This window comes from Miscanthus floridulus, chromosome 18 (genome assembly GCF_019320115.1).
Source record: "Miscanthus floridulus cultivar M001 chromosome 18, ASM1932011v1, whole genome shotgun sequence".
In the NCBI taxonomy this organism is placed as follows: domain Eukaryota; kingdom Viridiplantae; phylum Streptophyta; class Magnoliopsida; order Poales; family Poaceae; genus Miscanthus; species Miscanthus floridulus.
In genome coordinates this window covers 132,233,473-132,256,706 of record NC_089597.1, presented here as the reverse complement: position 1 = coordinate 132,256,706, position 23,234 = coordinate 132,233,473, and the positions used below count along the sequence as shown (strand labels likewise).

The window sequence follows — 23,234 nt, the reverse complement described above, 5'->3', positions numbered from 1 at the left end:
CCCGTCGACGACTCTGGTATTTTTACCGAGGTATCGAGAAGCACGCAAGCTTCCCCCTAGTCCTCGTTGGAGCCCCTCGCAAGGGCCAAGCTCCCGGTCGGGTAACTCCATGGATAGCCTCGGGCCTTCCCCACGCGCAAGTGGGTCTCCGACGTGCCTTCCGGCAAGCCTTTCCCAGATGCTCCCCGCCGTCTTCACTATCAAGCTTCCAGCCGAAACGTCGTGGGCCTTGTTCCCTCCGGTACACGGTGGCGGCCATACCACAATCGCGGTTGGTGTGATCTCGCAAGACTACAAGCTCCTCCGATGTACAACAATGGTGCGCAAGCACCGAGTGGTAAGAGGTATGCAAACCTCACTAAACACTAGGCCTAAACCTAGAGCAAGCGCATAAGCGGTGGTCTAATCAACCTAAGCACTTCGCAAAGCACCTATGCTAATCACCTAATGAATCACTAGGCACTATGCAAGTGAAGATCACTAAAATGGTGTATGAACACCCTTGATATGTTTCCTCAGCTCCACCGTACTCAAATGGCCGGTTGGGGGTCTATTTATAAGCCCCACTGAGAAAGTAACCGTTGGGGATGAAATCTCGCTTTTTTGCTACTGACCGGATGCTGATCACGTCCTGACCGGACGCGTCTGGTCGTCCCGACCGTTGGAGCCACGATCAACTAATTGGACGCTGCCAGCGTCCGGTCGCATTTTCGCCGCTTTGGAACCTCTCTGTACTCGACCGGACTCTGCTATCATGCGTCCAATCGATCTGTCGCCTGCGTCCGGTCCAGCGTCCGGTCACTGCTGCTACCGAGCTTCTTGATCGGGGCGTCTGGTCACTGTGCTACCAGCGTCCGGTCACTTCGGTGAGCTCGTTTCTTCACGATCTTGCGTATGGCTTGGTTCATATCTTCATGCTTGGACTTTGCTTGATATCTTGGGTCTTCTCTTGTGCTTCTAAGGCCTTGCTTATGGTGTTGATCATTGGATCATCACGTCGCCCTCGTCCAAGTCACGTCTTGCACCCTATTGAACTACAAAACAATCACTTGCAAATTCATTAGTCCAATTTGGTTGTGTTGGTCATCAAACACCAAAATCCAAAGTAAATGGACCTAAGGTCCATTTTCCTTACATCCTCAATGAGAAAAAACTGTTATTTTAGAGATCTTGTCGCTCCAGCAGTTCTCCAAACCCAACCCCAATGAGAAATTTGTTTTCTTAGCCTCTTAAATCATAACCTCTCACCCCTCAGCCCTCAAATAAAGGGGGAGACCTCTCCTCCCCAAATTCATTATTTTTCTCATTGGGGATTGTATTTTCTCATTCTGCTGAAGAGAAGACCTTCAAAACCCCAAAACATGTTTTTGTATCTCCCCTAATAACTAGTTTTTTTGTTGAAGTTTTCTCCTACTGCTGGAGATGCTTAGGTTATTAAGAGAAAAGTTATACTCCCTTCAAGACCGTCATTTTTGAAATGAATCTCATTCTAAAACAACAGTCTTTTTTTGGACAGAGTGTAGATTGTAGTGAGAAGAAAAAAAAATACGTCGTTAGCTCCTAGTTCCAGCTTATTTTCCATGTAAATAAACAATTTTTAAGTTGTAGCACGCAGACCCTGAGCAAGCCAGGAGAAATGGAGGATAAAGCAAGACCCAGAGCTCTGTGACCAACTGGATTTTTTTACAGTACTTTCCAGGGTGGTTCAACAGCATTGCACTCGATCTTCAGAATGTAACTCGATAACTCACATTCTCAACAAGTATTGCTCAAAGGGTGTAGCCTAATGTCGCACATAATATATAGTGATACAGGAGAACACAGAATGCCTAAATTTCAACCTCACTATAGTTACTGCCAGAAATTAGTTTAGCCCAATCCACCATAGCAATTCTCACCCAAAAAAAAACAGCGGCTCAGCTTCACTGCGGCATGTACACCAATATCATCTTTAGCGTCGTCGTTCACAGCACCCTGGTTAAAATTGTAGCCGGCTAAGGCAAAGCACAATGATACTCGCAGTCAGGTTGCGAAATTAAGACACGTGTGCACATGGCATCCGGTATTCTACACACCTTGTTGATCATGAAAAAAAAATGTTGAGTTACAGTTCAGCAGAGCAGCACACCTAAAGAAACAATTGTTTGCACCAAGAATTACAGCCATGGAACTCAGGCCTCGGCATGAGTTGTATCCCACGGTATCTCTTCTTTCTTTCTTTCTTCTTTCTCTATCACAACAATCAACAATGTAACTGTAATTTGTAAGGTACATCAGTAGGGTGAGGGTAGCCGCCTCAGGCCCATCGCCTGCTAGTTGTGGTGATTCAGTGCCATAAACTTGCACTGCTCACTCATCGCCTGGAGCTGCGCCTCCTTCTTGTCAAGCATAGCGCGTAGCCTCACATTCTCCTCCATCACTTTATGGACTTCAGTTTCTTTCTGAGCTTTCTCGCTCTCGAGCTGGTTAGTCTTGGCAACTAATCTGTTCACAAGGACAAGGAACTCAATTTCAGAATAAGTACAGTTAAAGAGTTAAAATTTGGGTGCTATGTAGCAGAATATAAACAGGACTTGCCTGCCAACTGCTAAACAGACTTGACTTGGTAAAGTAAAAACTAACAGTTTGGAAGACAAGCCAAAGTACCAAAGCATGCTCTCCGTTATATCTAGAAATGTGTTCATGCACATGCAGCAATATCATGGACCTTGCTTTCATGAGGTTTAGAGGAGGAGCATTTCACCAGACTTCTCTGGAGAATTTATGACCACAACAAACTGACTAAACCTGTATCAAGAACCAAAAACAAACAAGAAAAAGAAGAAAATAGACAGAAGACAATGAAGAAGCATATGATCTTTTTCTTTCTTATCCCCTAGAATGTGACTTCTAATTTTCTTTTCAACTCTCATATACACTTTCTCAACTAGATGACCAGTTCTGCAAGTGTTTGAGTTGCAGGAAGCTTATTAAATGTAAGATCAGAAACTGAAATCTATCAGGTTCAGAAAGCAGTAGTTTTGTATTGCATCCAGATGCAGACCAGTAAAAGCAGGTTGTTAGACTATCATTCGAATTTGTATGCCTTTAGGTGTGCATCTTCTTGATCATTGAACCAGTACATTTTGGAAATGTGGAGAAATCCTGTTACGACAAAAGAGAATGTGGAGCAATAAGAACTGGATGTGCTACCACATTACCTTATATACACCATATTTTCTAGGTGCTGACAATCAGATCGAAGAGTATCAATTTTATTCAAAGATTCAATGATAGTTAACCGGACCCAGTGCAAGCAGCAACATTTAGCTAAATCCCACAAAACAAAATAGCATCAGAAATTATTAACCATGGAGAAAATGACGAACATGTGTGATGCAGCTGAAGACGTTTTGAGTTTTATGGCCATAAAGTATAGACAATGAGATATTTGCTACTTAGCAAATAATAGGGCATTGGGGCAAAGTTGCTAACATAAGAAAGCCCTCTTGGCAGCTGGAAGAACTCATGTCAAACATAGATTATAAGACAAAAAGAATTAGATACCAATTTATCATTGTGAATGTGGAAAAAACTACAGCTCATGCAGTGTCATTGCGTGTTCTCCTAAACTTAGGCCTACAAAACCATCCTGTGTGGCAGTTGCCTCATACCCAATTTTTATAATGGCAATGTTTCCAGAATTTTATGTAATGAAAGAGTAGACACTTTTTTTTTTTGAAAATTAGTAGACACTTCATTGTTGAAACTCTACCTAATGAAAATGAGACTAAATAATATTAAGGCATCCAACCAGACCGTTTCTTCATATTCTAGATTGTTCTTCCCCAGTAAATTGGAACTTTGGCAATGCACTCATAAAAAGAACAATAACTAACACAGCTTAATGGTTGCAAAATTACCTGTCAAAGAGTTTCTCCATCGTTTCAAATTGCTTTTCTGATGAGAGAAGAGTTTCTCTGACACTAACCAGAGTGCTAACATAAGTTCTCAGGGACTCGAAATCCTGCTTTACCCGACTAAGCTCCTGCTCATTTTCAGCAGCGCGCTGTCTCTGCCGAGTGGTCTCCAGCACCATATCCTCAACCCTTTGCCTCATCTCATTCAACATCCCATTCGTACCCACCGCAAACTTCTCCATCTCCTCAACTTTGGCAGACATAGTCTCGACCTGCAGCGTCTTCCTCCTGATCTCTTCCAACCCCATCCTCACCTTCTCTTTCTCGTTAGCTGCTTCGGACTCGGCCACAATCACCCTCTTCACAAGCGACTCCATCACATCAGTCACAGCGCGGATGGATTTGAGAATGTCATCCACATCCACATCACCCCCGGGGGCATCGCCGTGCACAGGAGCAGCACCACCCTCCGCAGCCACCGTCCCATCACAAGAACCTCCCCCGCAAGGCGCAGGCTCGGCGCTGCCCTTGGGCCAGTCCGCCAGCGGCACCCCGTGCCGGTCGACGTACCCGACGCCCTCCTGCTGCCTGATCCCGCAGGAGGTGTGCGCGAGGTGCGGTATCGCCATGATCCTCGCCTTGGACTTGAGGTACGCCAGCAGCGTGGCGATGGTCTTCACCCTGCGGCACAGGTGGTCGAGCTCCCTCCGGGAGTCGCCCTCGGAGCACCGCATCCCGACCTTCACCTCCACGAGCCGCTCCCGCAGCGCGTCCACCTGGGACTGCTGCTGCCGCAGCTCCTCCCGCCATTCGCACTCCCCGGCCGGGACATCGCTCCGATCGGGAGCGGCGGGCTGCTCCATGGATTTGCCCCCTCCTGGAAATGAGGGGGAAACAGACGCGAACGCGCTTGGAATCAAATCGAGAGCATAAACGGATCTGCGCGCGACGAATTCGACCCGGCGAGCGTGAATTCGAGCGGGGAACGGGAGGGATTCATCAGGGGGCCCGTACCTTCCGAAAGGAGGCGTGGGCACGCGGTCGCCGGCGGCGGCGGCAGATCGGGTGGGCGCCGGCGCCGCTGCGGCGGCCTGTGGTGTGCGTTCGCTTTCTTCGCGCTGGGGCTCAGCGGCTTCGCGACGCTACACGCTAGTTGCTCCTCGTCGTTATCAGCTCATCGCCTTCCCCCTTCCTCCACCCACCCTGATTGGGTTTTGCGCTTGGAAAAAGTCTACTTAACCCCCCACCTATCATACTTAATCTATTTCACCCTCCAACTATGAAACCATATGTTTTACCTCCTGAATTATCTAAAACCGTCTGTTTTACCCCTGGGTGGCTTTTTAGCGGTAGTTTTGCTACAGTAACAGCGGTTTGCTACAGTAACATTGGTTTGAATTATCGTGAGTCCATTGAGTACGAAATTTTTACTATAGTAACGGTGGGTTAGAATTTATCTATAACTAAGTTATACATAGTCCAATGAATACGAAATTTTTACTATAGTTCAAGCATATAATAATTAGCGTACCATAAAAATTTCACCATAATTGGACCATAGAAGCTGCAGCTATAAATTATTCCAATTAATTACAGACAAAATTAGATTTTCCAATTAATCTAAGGCTACAGTAAAAATTTGGGCCTTTTACCTGTATGCCATTATAAAAGTTCAAAATGATCTACGTGCCATTGAAATTTTAAAAAGTTCCTTAGTACCCTCGTCCAAAGTTTTTTTTATCTACGTGCCACTTTCATTAGTTTTTCTTGTAACAGCACACGGAAAAGACGATTTTGCCCTCAGTTATAGAATGCATCAAAATTTTTATTCTTTCCTCAGATGCCACTGTAACATCCTGTGATTCAAAAAACTTCACTTTTTTCTCTGTACCATTATGAAAAAAATCATGGTAACAGCTTGTACGTGTGCATGTGAAAAACATTAATAATTATAATAAATTCGAAATGCATCGATGCATTTCGAATTTATTATAATTATTAATGTTTTTCACATGCACACGTACAAGCTGTTACCATGATTTTTTTCATAATGGTACAGAGAAAAAGTGAAGTTTTTTGAATCACAGGAAGTTACAGATGCATTTCGAATTTATTATAATTATTAAAGTTTTTCACATGCACACATACAAACTGTTACCATGATTTTTTTCATAATGGTATAGAGAAAAAAGTGAAGTTTTTTGAATCACAGGATGTTACAGTGGCACCTGAGGAAAGAATGAAAATTTTGATGCATTCTATAACTGAGGGCAAAATCGTCTTTTCCGCTTGCTGTTACAAGGAAAACTAACGAAAGTGACACGTAGGTAAAAGAAACTTCGGGCGAGGGTACTGAGGAACTTTTCAAAATTTCAATGGCACGTAGATCATTTTGAACTTTTATAATGGCGTACAGGTAATTGTCTCTAAAAATTCTGTACTAAAGTATACCGTATTATATATTCGCTATGTAGATCTACTCATGTGGAGTCCAATAAAATTAGATTTTTCATTTTATGATTTTTCTATGATTTACTATGATTTTTCAAAAATTCATCGAAAATAAATAAAAAAAGGAAATTCAAAACATGGGCACTGTAGCAAACCTACTGTTACTGTATCAAATCCGCTGTTATTGTAGCAAACCGACGCTGAAAAACCACCCAGGGATAAAACAGACGGTTTTAGTTAGTTCAGAGGATAAAACAGACGGTTTCATAGTTGGGGGTGAAGTAGACCAAATATGATAAGTGGGGGTTAAGTAGACTTTTTCCTTTTACGCTTCCTTGTTCCTTCTCTTTTCTCTTCTTTCTTCTCTGTGGAAGAAAATTCAGTTTGCTCTTCATTGGTCCTCTCCTCTTCGATTAGGAGGTACCTACGTCACTCTCTGGGCCCTTGTGGGCCTGATTTTTTTAGCACTCCTTGTGGGCCTGATGATGATGATATTTAGTGATGGGCTTCTGTGGACACATTCATGGGTTTTGCCTGCAAATTATAGGGCCTCCTTCAAAGCCATCCAAAATCTTCAGGAAATTGTGTCCACGGGAGAAAATAAATCAAAATATTATTACATAATTATTACTCTCTTTATCCCCTCAAAAAAAAACTTATTACTCTCTTTTAGTCCAGTTTATAACATCTGGTATGCTCTCGTTGTCCTTCCAAATATCCTACTGAAACTTGTGTGACTTTTTGACTTGCTAGCTTTGGGAAAATACATCAACACTATGTATTCAAATAAATGCACTATCAAGTCATGTTTTGTGGATACTAGAATTGAATTAAACTAGTCTAATGCGGTGTAGATATCGGTGGGTAACTTGTTTGGCTTAGAACAAAATTAAAGTGTACTATAATTTAGATTTACGGTAAATTTTGCCAAAATGTGAAACATTAACAACGAACCATTTGCTTTTACGTACTCACCTAGTTTTTTAAGTATATGGGACTTGAACTAATTATTTAGTTTTTGAACTAATTACTTTATTCTAAGCACCATATAGGTTTAGAAGCGGAGGGAGTAATCGGTTGGACAACAAAAGTTAATCCTAGAGGCGACCCTGTTTGGAATTGCTTGTTTACACATTATGTTACTCCCTCTTTTCCAAATTATAAAGTCACTTTGATTTTTTTAGGTACATCGAATTTGCTAACATATATTATGTCTACATATGTAGCAAATTCGATGTATCGCCAAAAAAGTCAAACCGACTTATAGTTTGGAACGGTGGGAGTACTTTTTAAGATATTGACAATGTCAAAACATGTTGCTTATGAGATGACTTAAAATCTAGAGCTTTTCCCAAAATGAAATATGAGGTAATAAGATAGAGAAATGAAATGTGAAGCAACCTTTTGCAAGGGGAGCCAAGATCAGGCCATGTAAGCCAGCGTGGGAGATGTGGAGGAGAAAAGCCAATATGCCATATGGTTAGTTTTTCTGGATCGAGCTTCTTCAATAAGTGGGTGTTGCCAAAAGTTGGCGGAAAACTAGTTTCTCTTAAAATTTAAGCCATTTCAAACTGAGTCTCCATAGTTTTTATATATACCGGTAACAGTTGGCGTCCGAATACCCTGAACAAACCGTAAAGAGTTGCTAAATCACAAACGTCTAATTTTTACTTTCTTTTCAGGCGATGAACATCATCCACCTAATCTAAATCCAATGATCAGTAGTCATCCTCGTTCAAGACCGAACACCCTTCTCTCTTGCTGTTAGTTCATCTTCACTTTGAGGCACCTATAGGATAGGAAATGTGCTATAATAAAAAACAAAACAAAAAAAGCTGTACTCCAGTGTCACTGTGGGCCCTAGCCAATCTCAACCGCGCGTAGTTTGACGGTGAATCGTCTCGTTTAGGTGTCAAGATTCGTGCTTGTGCGTAACTGCAAGTCTGCAACTGCAAGGTGGCCCCTGGTGTTGCCATGCACCCAAAAAAAGGAACCGCAAGCAAAGCAACTGATCTGTGATCGATCGAGGAGACGGTCATGGCCAGCCTCTAACTCCCCACCACCTCACACCAACCGACGCCATTGCCGGCGGCACGGGCACGTCCTGCCCCCCCACGCGCAAAGTTGGTTACCCTGCCACACGCTCGCACGTACGTGGCGGCTACCCATTCGTTCCCGGCGCGCGTGGATGGTCGGTTGATGCAGCCTAGGGGATCGTGCCCGGCCGCGGATGGCCGTTGTTGTCCTCCTTCCTGTCGTCGTCGTCTCTCTCGCGGTCGCGCCGCGCCTCTGAATAATCGGCGATCTGGTGGTGGCGGGAAGAGCTCCGCGGCGGGCGACCAATAATGGCGCGGCGCTGCTGCGGCTGCAGCGTGCGGTGCTGCTGCTGGCTCCTGGTCCTGACGCTGCTGGCGCTCGCGGTCACGGCCGCAGTCGTGTTCGCCCGCTACAAGGACGGCGGCAATGTCTTCCCCATCCCCGGCGTGCCGGACCCCAAGTACGCCGAGGCCCTCACCGTGGCGCTCCGCTTCTTCCAAGTCCAGAAATGTACGTGCCAATCAATGCCGATGCCATCCTCCGTCGACCTCATCGAATCTCTGCATCCTCTAATGTCTTGATCGATCGATGAACCAGCCGGGAAGCTGGTGAACAACACGATCCTGTGGCGAGGGGACTCGGCGCTGCGCGACGGCGAGGAGGCCAAGCTGGACCTGTCCAAGGGCATGTACGACGCGGGCGACCACGTCAAGTTCGGGTTCACGCTGGCGTTCACCGGCACCATGCTGTCGTGGTCCGTCCTCGAGTACGGCGACGCCATGCGCGCCGCCCAGCAGCGCGACGCCGCCATGGACGCGTTGGGCTGGATCATGGAGTTCCTCGTCAACGCGCACCCCTCCGACGACGTGCTCTACATCCAGGTGATTGATGATCATGATCTTGCATGCATCTCATCCTTGATCGTTGATCCCCCTCCTACAGTCCTGATCACGTCCAGGGGAATAATCGATCCTTGATCTGCCCTCTGCCGGCCCTGTCGTCATTTTTTTTTATGAGTGATCAGGTGGGCGACCCGAAATCGGACCACAAGTGCTGGGAGCGGCCGGAGACGATGTCGGAGAAGAGGCCGCTGACGAAGATCACCGCGAAATCCCCCGGCAGCGACGTGGCCGCGGAGACGGCGGCGGCCATGGCCGCGGCGTCGCTGGTGTACAAGCCCGCCAACGCGACGTACGCGTCGACGCTCCTGGACCACGCCGAGCGGCTGTTCGCGTTCGCCGACAAGCACCGGGGCTCCTACACGCGCACGTTCCCGGAGCTCAGCGCCTACTACAACTCCACGACGTACCAGGACGAGCTCCTGTGGGCTGCCAGCTGGCTGTACCACGCCACCGGCAACCACAGCTACCTGCGCTACGCCACCGGTAAGAACGCCGACGAGTTCGCCGACCTGGGCAATCCGAGGTACTTCAGCTGGGACGACAAACGCGCCGGCACCGAGGTAGACAAATCTTATTTATTGTAACTTCCTTTTCTTTTTATGACATGATGAATTAAAGAACGTTCATTCTGATTTAAAAATCTTTGCAACATTTTGGCTTGAACGAACGAACTGCAGGTTCTCTTGTCAAGGGTGAGGTTCTTCGCCGCAGATGGATCTGATGCCGGACAAGACGAGGTGCTTGGGTCGTACAAGGACACTGCCGAAGCCGTCATGTGCATTCTCCTACCGGAGTCGGACACGGCCGCTTTCAGAACAGAAGGTAACTGAAATGTGCAGAGCACATGGTGATTTTGGTTGGTAAATTTTGTAGATTTGACAGCTGAAGCAACCGTGCAACCTTGCAGGGGGGTTGCTGTACGTGGCGGAGTGGAACTCCCTGCAGCACCCGGTGGCGTCGGCGTTCCTCGCCAACGTCTACAGCAACTACATGGCGACGTCGGGGAAGTCGGAGCTGACCTGCAGCGGCAAGAGCTTCACAGCGCTGGACCTGCGCAAGTTCGCCAAGTCGCAGGCGGACTACGTCCTCGGCGACAACCCCGTGAAGCTGAGCTACCTCGTCGGCTTCGGCGACAGCTACCCGCAGCGGGTGCACCACCGCGGCGCGTCCATCCCGGCCGACGTCGACACCGGCTGCGACGGCCAGGAGTGGCTCAAGTCGCCCGACCCCAACCCGAACGTCGCCACCGGCGCGCTGGTCGGCGGGCCGTTCAAGAACGACTCGTTCGTCGACGACAGGGAGAACGTGCAGCAGAACGAGCCGACCACGTACAACAGCGCGCTCGTCGTCGGCCTGCTCTCCGGCCTCCTCTCCACCGCCCCCGTGGCCAAGTCGCTCTCTTGATCCGGCCTGCTGTGCTCGCTTGGATTGGGTTCCTTTTCTAACTGACCGACTCTGTTGTGAATGTGAATGTGATCCGACTTCGACTGATGATGTGTGGCTTTAACTTGTTCTTCTGACTAAGCAGCCAGCAGTCACTGCTAATTAATTACTATGGAAGTGTTGATGTCAACTGTTCAATGAATGTTAAGTGTTAGGGTGTGGTGTTAGCATGGAAGGATTCAGAGATCTTCATAAGAGAGGATAGAAATTACAGACTTGAACATTTGCTTATGTAGACCAACCTCTGTGCTGTGATCTGACTACAACTGATGGAGTATAGCATTGTTCTTCGGATCAAAACAGTCAGCAGTGACTACTAATTATAGATGCTTTGGAAGTGCTGATGCCACGCGATGAATGAGTGTTAGGTTGTGTTAGCATGGAAGAATTCAGAGATTGGCATTAGAGATAATGGAAATCACTAGAAATTACATTGTCCATTTCCTGCCCATAATGGGCTTTTGAACTCAAATTCTGTTCTGAGAATTTTTGTCTTCATTAGAAGAACGCCAGCAGAATGGAAGATAGCTTCTTGATCTCAGTCTCAGCTTCTCAAACTCAATTGAAGAGCATACCGAAATGAATTGCTTGCCTATACAACACCAAACAGGTTTGCACAGATAAACCAGGAATTCAGCAATGTCATGCCTCCAAGAACTGCGCATCTAAAATTCACATTGCCAGCAAAAGATCCAAACTTTGGCTCCAAAATTCGCGTCCTCTTCTTCCTCAATCTATCCATATTATCTTATTGTCGCTAGCTCTACCTAGTGTACTCCGCCGCTCGGAAGTGACTCGACACCGACACTCTGGAGCCGTCACGGCGAGCCGCCGAACACGGCAGTGGGCGGCAGCGGCGGGGCGTCGAGCTGGTAGAGGCCGAGCGAGGGGCCGACGAAGCGGAACAGGACCCAGGCGCCGACCATGATGAAGATGGAGGCGTAGGCGAACTTGTTGAGCCAGAAGAGCAGGCCCTTCTCCCCGACGTACAGCTCCGCGGCCTTCTCGCCCACGCTCATCTCCTCCCACTCCTTACGCCTCTCCTTCTTCTTCGGCGCAGGAGATGACGACGACGCGGCGGGCTTCCTCTTGGGCGCCACCACCACCTCCGGCGGTGGAGAGTCCAGCTGGACCCGGCGGGCCTGGTTCCTCGCCTTGAGGCGGTCCTTGACGCCGGCGGGCTTGGCAGTGGCAGCGGCCGGCGGTGACGTCCCGGTGGCCGTATCCGCGGCGGGGGTGGGTTCGCCGGAGCTGCCGCCGGATGCGGCGTTGCGGATGGAGACGAGGCGGCGGCGAGGGTGGAGGAGATGGGGCTTGGAAGGGCGGTGGAGGAGGAGTGGGAGAGGGGAGGGGAGGAGGAGGTGCTTCATGGCGGAGATCGTCGTGGTCACTGGCCTCTGCAAGTCTGGAGTTGGCGCCGTTTGTTGATGGGGTTTGGGTGGCTACGACGGCAGCCGCCACTGGATGGATCATGGATCATAGACGATTAGACGGTGATTTTAAAGGCAATAAAATGGAGTCTGGTACACAACCATACGTTTTATACAGTTTCAATATATAATTTTTTTTACACCATAGGATTAAGATCCAACAACCTCTATCATTTTTCTACCTCCAGCCTCCATAGATAACAGGATCATAATTTTTCTATGGAAGAATAAATCATAGATCCGCCGCCGCCACCGCCGCCACTACCATGGCCGGCGCGGGCGCGGGGAGGCGACGCCATCGCCACTGCCATGGCTGGCGGCGCGTGCGCGGCGGGAGGAAGGGATAGGGGCCGCTGCACCGTAGGTGCGCCCACCACCGGGCGCTCGGCCACAACAGCGCGCGCGGTAGCGTCGGACAGCGGCCACCACGGGGCCTGGCCGCTGCGGCGCCGCATCGGGAGACGGAGAGGGAGAGAGATGCGTGCGGAGGGAGGGGAAGAGAAGAGACTGCAAGGACTCACCCGCGCAGGGACAGAGGGGAGGAGGGCTGCCGGTGCACCGGCGGGGGCGACTGTGGCGGGAGCAGTGGCGTCGAGGGAGGCGTGGCCGCGCCTCATGAGAGACCGAGAGGGAGAGGACGGGAGAGAGATATATAAAAAATCAATGTGATTTTCCGTGCTAAAATACACGTGTGTTGTATAACATTCTGATAAAAGATCTTCGTGCTTTTGTGTCTAGACTCTAAGATTTAAAACGGTGTATAGCATTAGGGCACTCCCAATGCATAAACCATCCTAGTTTCTATGGACATTAATCGTATTACCACCTAAACGTTTTGCTGACGTGACAAGGTAGTTAATGAAGAGAGAGAGCAAAAATCATAGGGCCTGTTCGGCAGGACTGAAAATACTGTTCCGGCTGATTATTGTGAGAGAAAAATACTGTTCTGGCAGGACATGAACAATGATTTTGTGAGGTGGCTGGCCAGCCAGCCAGCCGAACACTGCCATAGAAATTGGATCTAAGTTAGAAACCATGTCTACACGAGAACCAGGACACGAAGGGATGTGATTTGTAGAGAATGAAATATAGATGACATGGCTTACTGTGGTTGTAGCTTTATAGCAACAAATGATTGTTAGTGGCCTTAGTCTACAAATGTGTATATATATAGTATATGATATAGGATATACTATGGATGATCGCAACCAAATTATACAGAGCGTGATACATTCATGCCCTAAAAGAACGTCAAACTGGAGTTTGACGGCTAGATGCTAAACCAACATGGTTTGTATTGGTGGCTAATGACGTGGAATTTAATGGATTTTTATGGGTAGTGACACTAGAGTAGGCGACCAAATGAATCTCTCTTTGAAACATGATTTTAATCAAAGAGGCCCAAATCAATTATCTATACACTAAAAAGAATTTATCCTATATTTTTCTTTAACTTTGACACCATGCATAGACGATTAATGAAATCTATAACTATTGTTTCCTCACATGTATATGGATCATTTCTTTTCTTTTTCTCCTAGCTCTCACATCTCTCTTTCTTGCAAAAGCTCGAAACCGGGATTAACTTCCAATTTTGTTCCTCCACCACATTTCCATTTTCTTTTCTTCTTGTACCTTTTATCTTCCAGACTCATAGTCTTCCAGCATCGTGCACATTTCTTGTTGCCTTTTTTTTTTGTTGTTGTTCGTTTATATATGCAATGTGTGTAAGAGGGGGGGGGGGGGGGGGGGGGGACTCAAGCCCCCTTAGATTTGTCCCATATTTGAACTTAGCCAGTACCATTGTGTCGAGAATTTGGTTATCCACGCCCCTAGAAAAACCACAGAGCCTCAAGCTGTATGGCAATATGGAAATATTGCTGGAATGGATCAAAATTCTACAGTACCTAGTGAAGTGGATATTGTTTGTGATATTATTGGTCACTGCCTCACTGGGCTGCTAGAGCATGATGTTGTTACGAACTTTATTGAAAAAATACAAAGCTAGAGATTCTATGTCTATCTAGACTATCATTGTAGGGTGAAGAACTTTGTTTCCATTCTCAATAGACTAGAGTTGCTTTTTGATGCACCATGGTGCCCACGTTTATAGAAAGAAGACCACTTTGAATTAGGAGCAATGTCTCTTGAGCAATTGGAGGTCACGGATGAAACAAATAAGGAAATTTGCTTTCACTAAGCCCATGCGTTGCAGCGAAAACAAAAAAAAGTTCGTTTTTCATCTATTGTGGCTGGGTGAATTTTTTTGCTAGCACCTAAATTTGTACCTTCAACGTCAACACTATTGTGGACCTTTATTGATGTTGGTGTCGATTTGTGTGAGAGGAGGGAGGGGCTTAAGCCCCTTATATGTTGGTCGTAGCCTCGTGCATACACGTTGGTTGTAGCCTCGTGCATTTTTGGATTTTGCAAAAATCGAGACGCACGCTACGTGGTTAGGCCCCATTTCATGGTTTAACAAGTAATATGTGTGAGCATAGGATACAACACCGTCAAAGTACAAGGGACCTTGATGTATTTTGATCGCCTTTTGAGGGTCTTCTTGTAATGTGGTTCCCTAATACTATCTTCGTCAACAAAGATTGACATTCAAGCTTTGCCCTAAGTCAAACAGTCTTAATATGTTTTACTAAGTATATATAAACAAATACCAATATTTATGAATCCATACAAATATCATTAGATTCACCACAAAAGATATTTTCATAGTAATTATAATTATATTTAGTGTTATATATGTTGATAATCTTCTTTTCAAACAACTTGTTAAGGTATCCTACCTCATAACAAAACTAGGGTGTCACTTAGACGAAGGTTGCGTGTGCCTGTTTGTGAAGTTTTTGATAGGGAAGATCATACTCAACATAGTCATTGGTTTATTACAAAGAACTTTGACCCAACAGTGGACATCGATGTAAGGGCTACTATGAGACTGGTTGAGAGGAAAAGAATGATTAGGATAAATTACTAGGCTACATGTACTAAATGTTGCATCAAGTTTACTAGCTACACTATAATGATCAAGAAACAATCATGGATACGAGGGAGTCCATGCTAAGCTGGACTAGTATATTCCAACAAGGCAATAAACATTCATGTCCATCATCATAAAAAATACCAAAACTTTTGGGATTTAAACTCACAAAAGAACACAGAAGTACTGAACAAAGGGGTTGTGAGAGCCAACAGGCATTTCCTCGCAATTGACAATTATATACGCTCATTGATGTTGCAAAAACCTTACCAGGCAAGGCACCTAAGGTTTATTCATAGAATTTCCATGAGTACTCTTATCTCTTCATTTCATTAGTAATAAAATTCGGATGCATAGGAGCAAGAATCTCGTAGCAATTCTAAGAGGACGTATGAGTTGGAAGGAGTATTCTTTACATTGGGTAGATAGTCAAACTATTCAAGTCTACATGGACAACAACTTTTTTGTTTTGTTTTTGAGACCATCCTCAGTTTTAGTAACAGCGTTTGGGCCTGCTCGAACAAAATGCAATAACGCCTCTGCCGTGAGGTGCTTCAGTTTCACTTCAACTGACCAGATGGTTTGCTGCACCGGATGACGATCGTACGGACAGGATATACCCTGACGAAAGTGACGAATAGTCATTGACGAGTCAAAGGAGGGATGCCGGCTGCGAATGCGGATGTGTGAATCCAACGAGGAAGATCCTCCGTAAAGCGAAAGCAAAACCAAACAAACAAGCTAGAGCCAAGGCGCGGCGTGCTTCCGCTCCGACCTGCCCGCCCCTGTCGGAGACCCTCGCCGCCGCCTCTGCCAGCCGCCACCCCGGGCGTTGGATCGCCTCCTCTCGACCCGCGCCCGGCGAATCCAGCCGGACCCGCATTGGGGTTGGGGCCCCTTCGAGGCGATCCGGCTGTGGTGGGGGTTTGGCAGGCAGGGAGCTCGAGGTTGAGGGGTCGGGGGGACCCTGATCCTTCTTTTCGTTCGGATTTCGCTTTCCCCCGTGGGGTCTCGGTTGCCCTGACCCGGAGGGGGAGGAGGACATGGATTTGGCGTCGGTCAACGAGGAGCTGGCCGAGATCGACGGCCAGATCGGCGACATCCTCCGCGCATTGCAGTAAGCTCACACCATTTGGCTTGCTGCGATTGAGCTTGCTCTAGCTTGCTTGTGCCGCCCACGCATGGTCGCCAGATCTCAGTTTGCTTGCTGCGGTTTCGGTAGTGGGGCACTAGTTTGGAGACCCAATTGTTGACCTGTAGGGTGGAAGAAAAAAGAAAAAAAAACTTGCGGGTTCTACTACTTGATCTGTGTAGACATGGTAGCATATATGATGTGATTGACTGATGCTTTGCTTGATTTGTCTGCAGAAATGGGTTCCAGAAGCTGGAGAAGATCAAGGATGCCAACCGCCGCAGCAGGCAGCTTGAAGAGCTTACTGACAAGATGCGAGATTGCAAGAGGTTGCTCAATCTCTTATTCTCTTCCATTCCCTTTCTGTACTACTCTATATATAGCTTTTAGCATCGTCCCCTTCATAAAACAGTGGTCGGAAGGCTAAATGCAAGTAATGCTGATGGAATGAGTACATAAGTTGCATTGTGGTGCTGCTTACCTCACACTAACATCAATATAGTTTTTCTCCATCAAAGTCATTTCTGTATCTCTTGACAAATATATTGCGTTGTGTATACCTTGTTCCACTGTTTCCGCTGCTCATGGCTACTTGCAGTCTCTGTATTTTGAATCGCATTAACGGGGCCAAACATTTGTTTTTAGGAAAAATGGAGACTTAGACGAGTAATTTCAAAAAAGCTAACATTTTGCTCTTTTTATTTATGTGTGATTATCCAGACTCATCAAAGATTTCGAGCGAGTTAGCAAAGATGAGGCTGGGCATACTGATCCGACGACAGCAAAAATGTTGCATGATAGGAAGCAGTCAATGGTACTATTGCCAAAACCTGATTGCATGATAGATGTCATATGTGTGGATCATTTCCTAACTAGAATATCTTGTTTTGCAGATCAAAGAATTGAACTCCTACGTTGCTCTTAAGAAACAGTGAGTTTTGACCTGTCTCAGTACACTGTATTCTCGCAATGTATCCAACTTCAGCTTATGCATTGCATCCGTAACAAATTGAACTCGTGCCACTAAATTATGCATCAGATTTATCTTTTTCAATGCATTTACAGTTTTCTGTAACATATCATGTTACCTACTGAAAATATCACTTGGGCTGCAGACAGGCAAGTGAAAACAAGAGAATTGATCTTTTTGATGGGCCAAGTGTTGAAGATGGCTTTGGTGAAGAAAATGTCCAGTTAGCATCAAGTAAGTGGCGACATCACATCCCTTTTAAGTTTGCTCATGTGAATATGTGATTGTATGATCTCTTTCAGGTTCACAAGCTAGGAATATATTAGGCAAACTTATTTCCTTTTGGTTGTTATGTTTACCTATTGAAACCTTTGCAAGAAACAAGCCTCTTATACCACAGGCATGGATTTATACAACTCTTCAGATAACTGAGCAGTTTCTTTTTCTCAGATATGACAAACCAGCAGTTAATGGATCAAGGCAATCAACTTATGGATGAAACTGATCAAGCTATTGCACGATCTAAGCAGGTTAATACTTATTTATGACCTGCATCTGAGCTTATAGCATCATTTTCCTAGGAACAGCTATTGATCTTGTTTAACAAGTTGAAAAATCTGTGTTCAGAAAGAGCTTTTGCATCACACATGATCCTTTTAAGATCTTTGTTTCTCATTATGCTGCTAAGATGCTGACATTGCCGTGTTGCCCCCTCTTCATCTTCCCTTTCCTTTTTTCCCTTTCCTTTTTTTTTTCGGTTGAAGACGAGGAATTTTTTTGGCCGCAGCTGTTTTGTGTATAGATATAGATAAGTTATTTTCCTCCTCTCGAGTCTTGATGCTTTGTGCTAAGTTTGGAATTGAATCCAATCCACTGCCGAAGACCTCAATATTTATATTTCTCAATGATCCTAGCTTCCACGAACAATTTGTTGTTGACTCTCAAGTCTTCCCACAAATTGCTGTGCTCATGCCCTCTCAGCGGCAGTGTATTCACACTTCATTGCTTCTTGATGCTGATCTGTTGTCTATTTTGTAGACTGTCCAAGAAACCATCAATGTGGGCACAGAGACTGCAGCTGCTCTGAAAGCACAGGTATGTTTCTTTTCTTATTTCCAGAAGGAGCCAATTGTTCTATTATGCTGTCCAATCAGGAATGTAAAGGCAATTTTGGGCTATTTCTTCTTCACCAGACAGAACAAATGAGCAGAGTTGTTAATGAGCTGGATTCCATCCATTTCTCCATCAAAAAGGCATCTCAATTGGTGAAAGAAATCGGTAGACAGGTAAATTCATCTCACAGTTTCTTTAGTTTATTAGCAAACTCTTTTCTTATATATTATCAATTCTTTTAAAATAGGTTGCAACTGATCGATGCATCATGGCCATGCTTTTTCTCATTGTTGCTGGAGTCATAGCTATAATAATTGTTAAGGTGAGTGCTTACCTTCTTCAGAGATTTGCTTACTCATCAATGATCTATCCAATATTGTGATGAGATTCAGTTAAAATGGCTTGGCAATCCTACACTTAGCCCCCTTTACATGATTTTACCACTCTGTCGTTTTTGGCCTTTTGGTTTGATGTGAAGTTTACAGAACTGTGGAAAATGAATTTGTCCTCAAAGGGCACTTTGTTCTTGTGGAGGCCTTTTGGTTTGATGTGAAGTTTACAGAACTCAGTGGAAAATTTGTCCTCAAAGGGCAATGTTCTTGTGGGAGATGAAGTGGGCAAAATAGTTGCTCATAGTTGTCACCACTTTGCTCTGACTGAAATACACTAGTTAAGAAATTTAGAGACAACGGGGCTAGCGTGTCAAACCGTCCAACCATTCGTGCACCAGCATCTTTCTTTCTTCTATGTGCATAAAAATCATGCATACACTAGTTCAGGAACCTTAGACACCTTATTTGAAAATAGAAGAGAAGAAGAAAAAGGAACCTTGTACACCACGAGTGAGGAGATATGGTATCGCTTAAACCCCTGGGTGGATATGTCATTGTCAGTAGTTTGCCATCCAGAAGTCAAATAGCCCATAAAGACAGGCGACAAAAAAAAAACGTATAGGATTTTCAGGCTTGTTTGGTTATTATTATGGCTGTTGACGAATGCTGTCCATCCTGTTCCGTTGCCAGATTGTGAACCCACACAACAAGGACATCCGCGACATCCCTGGGCTGGCACCACCCGTCAGCAGGCGGCTGTTCCGATAGAGGACAGGTGAATTCCATACTTCGTGTAAAAATCGATGTGGCTCCTTGGCAGGCCCATCTGTATCTACATCTTGTAAAACGCTGCTCCAGTCATGTGGCATATTGTTGTAACTCTATCGCATGGGATCCATTCCTCGGCTACACGGTGCGTGTATCATCTTCTAGCTGGTCTTCCTGTTTTGCAAAACCCAGCTCTGAACCGTGTTCTGTTTGAACCATGACATGTGTACACAAGCTATCGATGATCACAGAGTGAGAATAGTAACCACAACATACATACGGATCATCATACAATACATACTTTCCGCAACTTTTGAAATGCAGATATTTATTTACTTGAAGCATACTTTTTTTGACGCTATGTATGTGTAACTGAGATTAGTGACGTAGTTGGTCTCAAGAGCTGCTCAAGAGTTTGATTGAGGTGCCTTTTCAATTCCCTTTCTTTCTTCCCGGCAAAAATTCTTCCCCTTATGGTTGTGTCCCCTTTCCATGTGAAAAGCATGCTTTTTTTTATTTTGATTACGATGTCAAAAGCATGCACTGAGCCGCCGACCAAGTCACTTCTATGCGAAAAGCTTTCTAGACGTGTATAAGTAATCTTTCAGGATCGTGGCATGACCTCCAGTTTTGGTTGGCAGCACCTGGCAAATTCTTGGTCATACACACAGTGTTGGACAATGAGTAATGCATAGTAAGTTGTAAGGTGAGAACTGAGAAGGTGGTACTAGTACACACAAGAATAGTGTAAACAGAGCTGTGAAGCCAAGACCTGTGTGTATTAGCGTCTGTTCATCAATAAACACAGGTCAATATAATATGTCGGCTCAATCATGACACCTTACTGCAAGGACTCGGGAGTGTTCTTTCACCGTGTGAATCTGAGAACAAGGACGGCAGGGGTCGCTCCTCTTTCTCCGTCTCTGACCGCTTTTTACTTGCTGATGATGACAGTAAGCGCACCCACACCACTAATCTAATCTAATCTTCTTGTCACTAAACAAGATTTGTTATCTCACGCTCGCGCTGTCACGCAGCTTTGAGACGAGACGATGATTGTGTTTTGTGTTGCTGGTTCTGGTACGAACTCATCAGTTTTACGTTTACCTGACCACTTGCTCTGGATTCTGAATGTGACACGTCTGGCTAGTGGTCCACCTGATCCGGTGGGCTGCATTGGAATGTATGCCGGGAGCCGGGCCCACCGTGTTTGAACCGGCCAAGGATGAGCCGAGCTCCCGAGTCAAACGGATAAATTGTTCACCGGAGACTTTGGTCGCGAACCACGAGCATGGACCTTTGCCTCGCAACTTGCACGGGAGGTCCAATCTATGCTGGAGATAATTCCTTCACTTCACTGTCACTAAAAATTATAGCACTTGCTTCGTTGCTATTAAAATTTTCAAAATTCCTTCACTGCCATCAGATAAAATTTGTGTTTCTCTATTTGTCATTTCCGTCACCAGCTGTTAGCAACACCGTTAAATGGACCACGGCGGCGGCCCGCCCCCACGCGCGAGGAGTCAAGAGAGCAGCCGGCGGCCGGCAGCGAGACGGGATGCGGGGGCTGGGAAGGATGTGGGGCACGGGAAGGAGCTGGGCGGCGCCGGCCTCTTCCGGTGCTGGTCTCTTCCTTCTGGCGAGCGAACGGGGAGGAGAAGTGTCACATGTGACACAGCAGGGCACAAGACGTCTTCTCTTTAGCTTGGCGTATTTTGCATTGTTGCTTTGTAATCAGAGTCTGTCAAGTGGGCCATAGGACAGCGTCGTGTTACCGGCATACAAATGCCAGAACTCTGTAAGAGACTCGGTATCGAAGAAAAGTAATACGAACCACGCTAAGGCAGGGGGCTACCTCGCCGGCGTTTTCCCTCTCCCTGATCTGTGCCCTTGTAGTGCTCACGTCGATGGCCACGGGTGTTACAGTGGTATCAGAGACGGTTTATCCTCGGCCTCCGCTCTCGATTCCGCTCGGCTTCGATCTTCGATTCGTAATTCCGGTCGGTGGGTTGATCTCCACCCCGTATCCTGGTGGTGTGGGCGAGAGGTCCCGTAAATCCCTCCTTTGGTTGAATCGGGTCAGCCAGTGGCGTCGAGTTCGTCTAATCCGAGATCCCCACTCTTCCATCCATCTACCCCATCTCCTCCATAGATCCCTGGATCCGCTGCAGTTCTTACCATCCCACTGAGTGGCGGCACTGCAACGGCTTTCTCTTCGTCCACAATCGACTGCAAGCGGGTGTCATCACCACCTGTTCGTCGGCGGTTCCAGCCTCTACAGCATGATTCTCACCTGGGGGACTACATCAACAGTCTAATTCGATGGCGTCAACCCTTTGTGAGATTTTCCCCAACTTCTCACTCCATTCCTTCTAGCACGCCTGGATTAGTGGTGAGGGTTGCGAGATGCTTGTTCTCGTGTAAAATTTCGTAGCCAACTGGTTCAATTGCGGTGCGGTGGCGTTCGGAGGGGAAGTGTCCTTCGACTTGGGTTGCTGAAAGCTCTAGTTTGGTTTTAGTTAATTGATGAAACCCTAAGTGCTAACCTAGTTTATCAAGATGATTATGAGATAGGTAGCACTACTCCAAGTGATGAAGCAATGGCGAAGATCATGACAATGGTGATGGCATGGTGATGGTCAAATGCTTAAACTTGGAAAAGAAGAAAGAGAAAAACAAAAGGCTCAAGGCAAAGGTATAAAATGTAGGAGACATTTTGTTTTGGTGATCAAGACACTTAGCGAGTGTGATCACATTTAGGATTGATAGCCGTACTATTAAGAGGGGTGAAACTCGTATCGGAATGCGGTTATCAAAGTGCCACTAGATGCTCTAACTCATTGCATATGCATTTAGGATCTAGTGGAGTGCTAACACCCTTGAAAATGTTTGAGAAAATACGCTAACACATGTACACAAGGTGATACACTTGGTGGTTGGCACATTTGATCAAGTATGGTGAAGTTTAGGTGCAAGGGCAAGAAACTCCACCGGCGGAGTGTCCGCCCATAGAGTGCGGACAGTCCGACGGTGCCACCGGCACCCTAGACAGAAAAAATGGAGGTCACTGTGAGTGGCCAGACGCTGATCTTAAGTGGACCGGCGCGTCCGATCAGGTGTGGCAGAGAGGTCGCTAGTTTTGGTGTTGCACCGGACACTGGTTTCTGCGTCCGGTCAAATTGACATAGCAACACAGTGACTAGGGTTTAGCACCAGACGCTGGTCTGTGTCCGGTCAAGGTGGACCGGACGCGTCCGATCGAAGAAAACCGGATTTGGACCCTTACTGTAAACGACCGGACGCTGGTGGTTCAGGATCCGGTCAATTTTGCCGGAGCGTCCGGTTAGTTAATAGCCGTTGTGATCTAGCGGCTCAAGTTTAACTCAGAATGACACGTGGCTTACATCTGTGGACCGGACGCTGTGTCCAGGGTCCGGTCAGAGCGCGTTTTACCCAGTGAAGGGGTACAACGGCTCTATTTCGTGGGGGCTTCTATTTAAGCCCCATGGCCGGCTCAAGCTCAATCTCTTGCACATTTTCATTGACATAGCAACCTTATGAGCTTAGCCAAAGTCCTCCCACTCATCTCCATCATTGATTCATCATCTTTGTGAGATTAGGAGAGAATCCAAGTGCATTGCTTGAGTGATTGCATCTAGAGGCACTTGGTATTCGTGTTGCGCTGTGGATTTCGCTTGTTACTCTTGGTGGTTGCCACCACCTAGATGACTCGGTGCAGCGGTGGAGGATCATCACGAGTTG

General features: G+C 46.3%; 4 protein-coding genes across 4 annotated transcripts; 2 read left to right on the top strand and 2 right to left on the bottom strand.

The window, feature by feature from the left end:
* Positions 1 to 2,049: 2,049 nt before the first annotated feature.
* LOC136520316 (uncharacterized) lies at positions 2,050 to 5,096 on the bottom strand. The gene is made up of 3 exons (XM_066513779.1): positions 4,914 to 5,096; positions 3,903 to 4,776; positions 2,050 to 2,484 (listed from the first exon to the last, which is right to left on the bottom strand). The coding sequence occupies exons 2-3, from the start codon at positions 4,760 to 4,762 to the stop codon at positions 2,313 to 2,315; spliced, it is 1,032 nt and encodes a 343-aa protein (XP_066369876.1). The 5' UTR covers positions 4,763 to 4,776; positions 4,914 to 5,096; the 3' UTR covers positions 2,050 to 2,312.
* A 3,354-nt stretch (positions 5,097 to 8,450) lies between these two features.
* LOC136522555 (endoglucanase 18-like) lies at positions 8,451 to 10,995 on the top strand. Its single transcript, XM_066516359.1, has 5 exons — positions 8,451 to 8,897; positions 8,985 to 9,268; positions 9,412 to 9,849; positions 9,967 to 10,111; positions 10,197 to 10,995. The coding sequence occupies exons 1-5, from the start codon at positions 8,696 to 8,698 to the stop codon at positions 10,691 to 10,693; spliced, it is 1,566 nt and encodes a 521-aa protein (XP_066372456.1). The 5' UTR covers positions 8,451 to 8,695; the 3' UTR covers positions 10,694 to 10,995.
* A 146-nt stretch (positions 10,996 to 11,141) lies between these two features.
* Positions 11,142 to 12,185, bottom strand: LOC136522558 (uncharacterized). Its single transcript, XM_066516363.1, has one exon. It carries the CDS (start codon positions 12,100 to 12,102, stop codon positions 11,551 to 11,553), a length of 552 nt encoding a protein of 183 aa, XP_066372460.1. The 5' UTR covers positions 12,103 to 12,185; the 3' UTR covers positions 11,142 to 11,550.
* A 3,649-nt stretch (positions 12,186 to 15,834) lies between these two features.
* On the top strand, positions 15,835 to 19,710 carry LOC136522557 (novel plant SNARE 11-like). Its single transcript, XM_066516362.1, has 10 exons — positions 15,835 to 16,274; positions 16,526 to 16,618; positions 17,010 to 17,103; positions 17,183 to 17,220; positions 17,405 to 17,493; positions 17,710 to 17,789; positions 18,298 to 18,354; positions 18,453 to 18,545; positions 18,620 to 18,694; positions 19,395 to 19,710. The coding sequence occupies exons 1-10, from the start codon at positions 16,201 to 16,203 to the stop codon at positions 19,470 to 19,472; spliced, it is 771 nt and encodes a 256-aa protein (XP_066372459.1). The 5' UTR covers positions 15,835 to 16,200; the 3' UTR covers positions 19,473 to 19,710.
* The last annotated feature ends 3,524 nt before the right edge of the window (positions 19,711 to 23,234 follow it).

Coding starts and splice junctions, on each gene's coding strand:
- LOC136520316 (XM_066513779.1), bottom strand. CDS start 4,762: ATGGAGCAGCCCGCCGCTCCCGATCGGAGCGATGTCCCGGCCGGGGAG. Junction 2,485..3,902: donor ATGGAGAAACTCTTTGACAG/GTAATTTTGCAA, acceptor CCTTGTGAACAG/ATTAGTTGCCAAGACTAACC.
- LOC136522555 (XM_066516359.1), top strand. CDS start 8,696: ATGGCGCGGCGCTGCTGCGGCTGCAGCGTGCGGTGCTGCTGCTGGCTC. Junction 9,850..9,966: donor ACAAACGCGCCGGCACCGAG/GTAGACAAATCT, acceptor AACGAACTGCAG/GTTCTCTTGTCAAGGGTGAG. Junction 10,112..10,196: donor GGCCGCTTTCAGAACAGAAG/GTAACTGAAATG, acceptor GCAACCTTGCAG/GGGGGTTGCTGTACGTGGCG.
- LOC136522558 (XM_066516363.1), bottom strand. CDS start 12,102: ATGAAGCACCTCCTCCTCCCCTCCCCTCTCCCACTCCTCCTCCACCGC.
- LOC136522557 (XM_066516362.1), top strand. CDS start 16,201: ATGGATTTGGCGTCGGTCAACGAGGAGCTGGCCGAGATCGACGGCCAG. Junction 17,790..18,297: donor CTATTGCACGATCTAAGCAG/GTTAATACTTAT, acceptor TCTATTTTGTAG/ACTGTCCAAGAAACCATCAA. Junction 18,355..18,452: donor CAGCTGCTCTGAAAGCACAG/GTATGTTTCTTT, acceptor CTTCTTCACCAG/ACAGAACAAATGAGCAGAGT.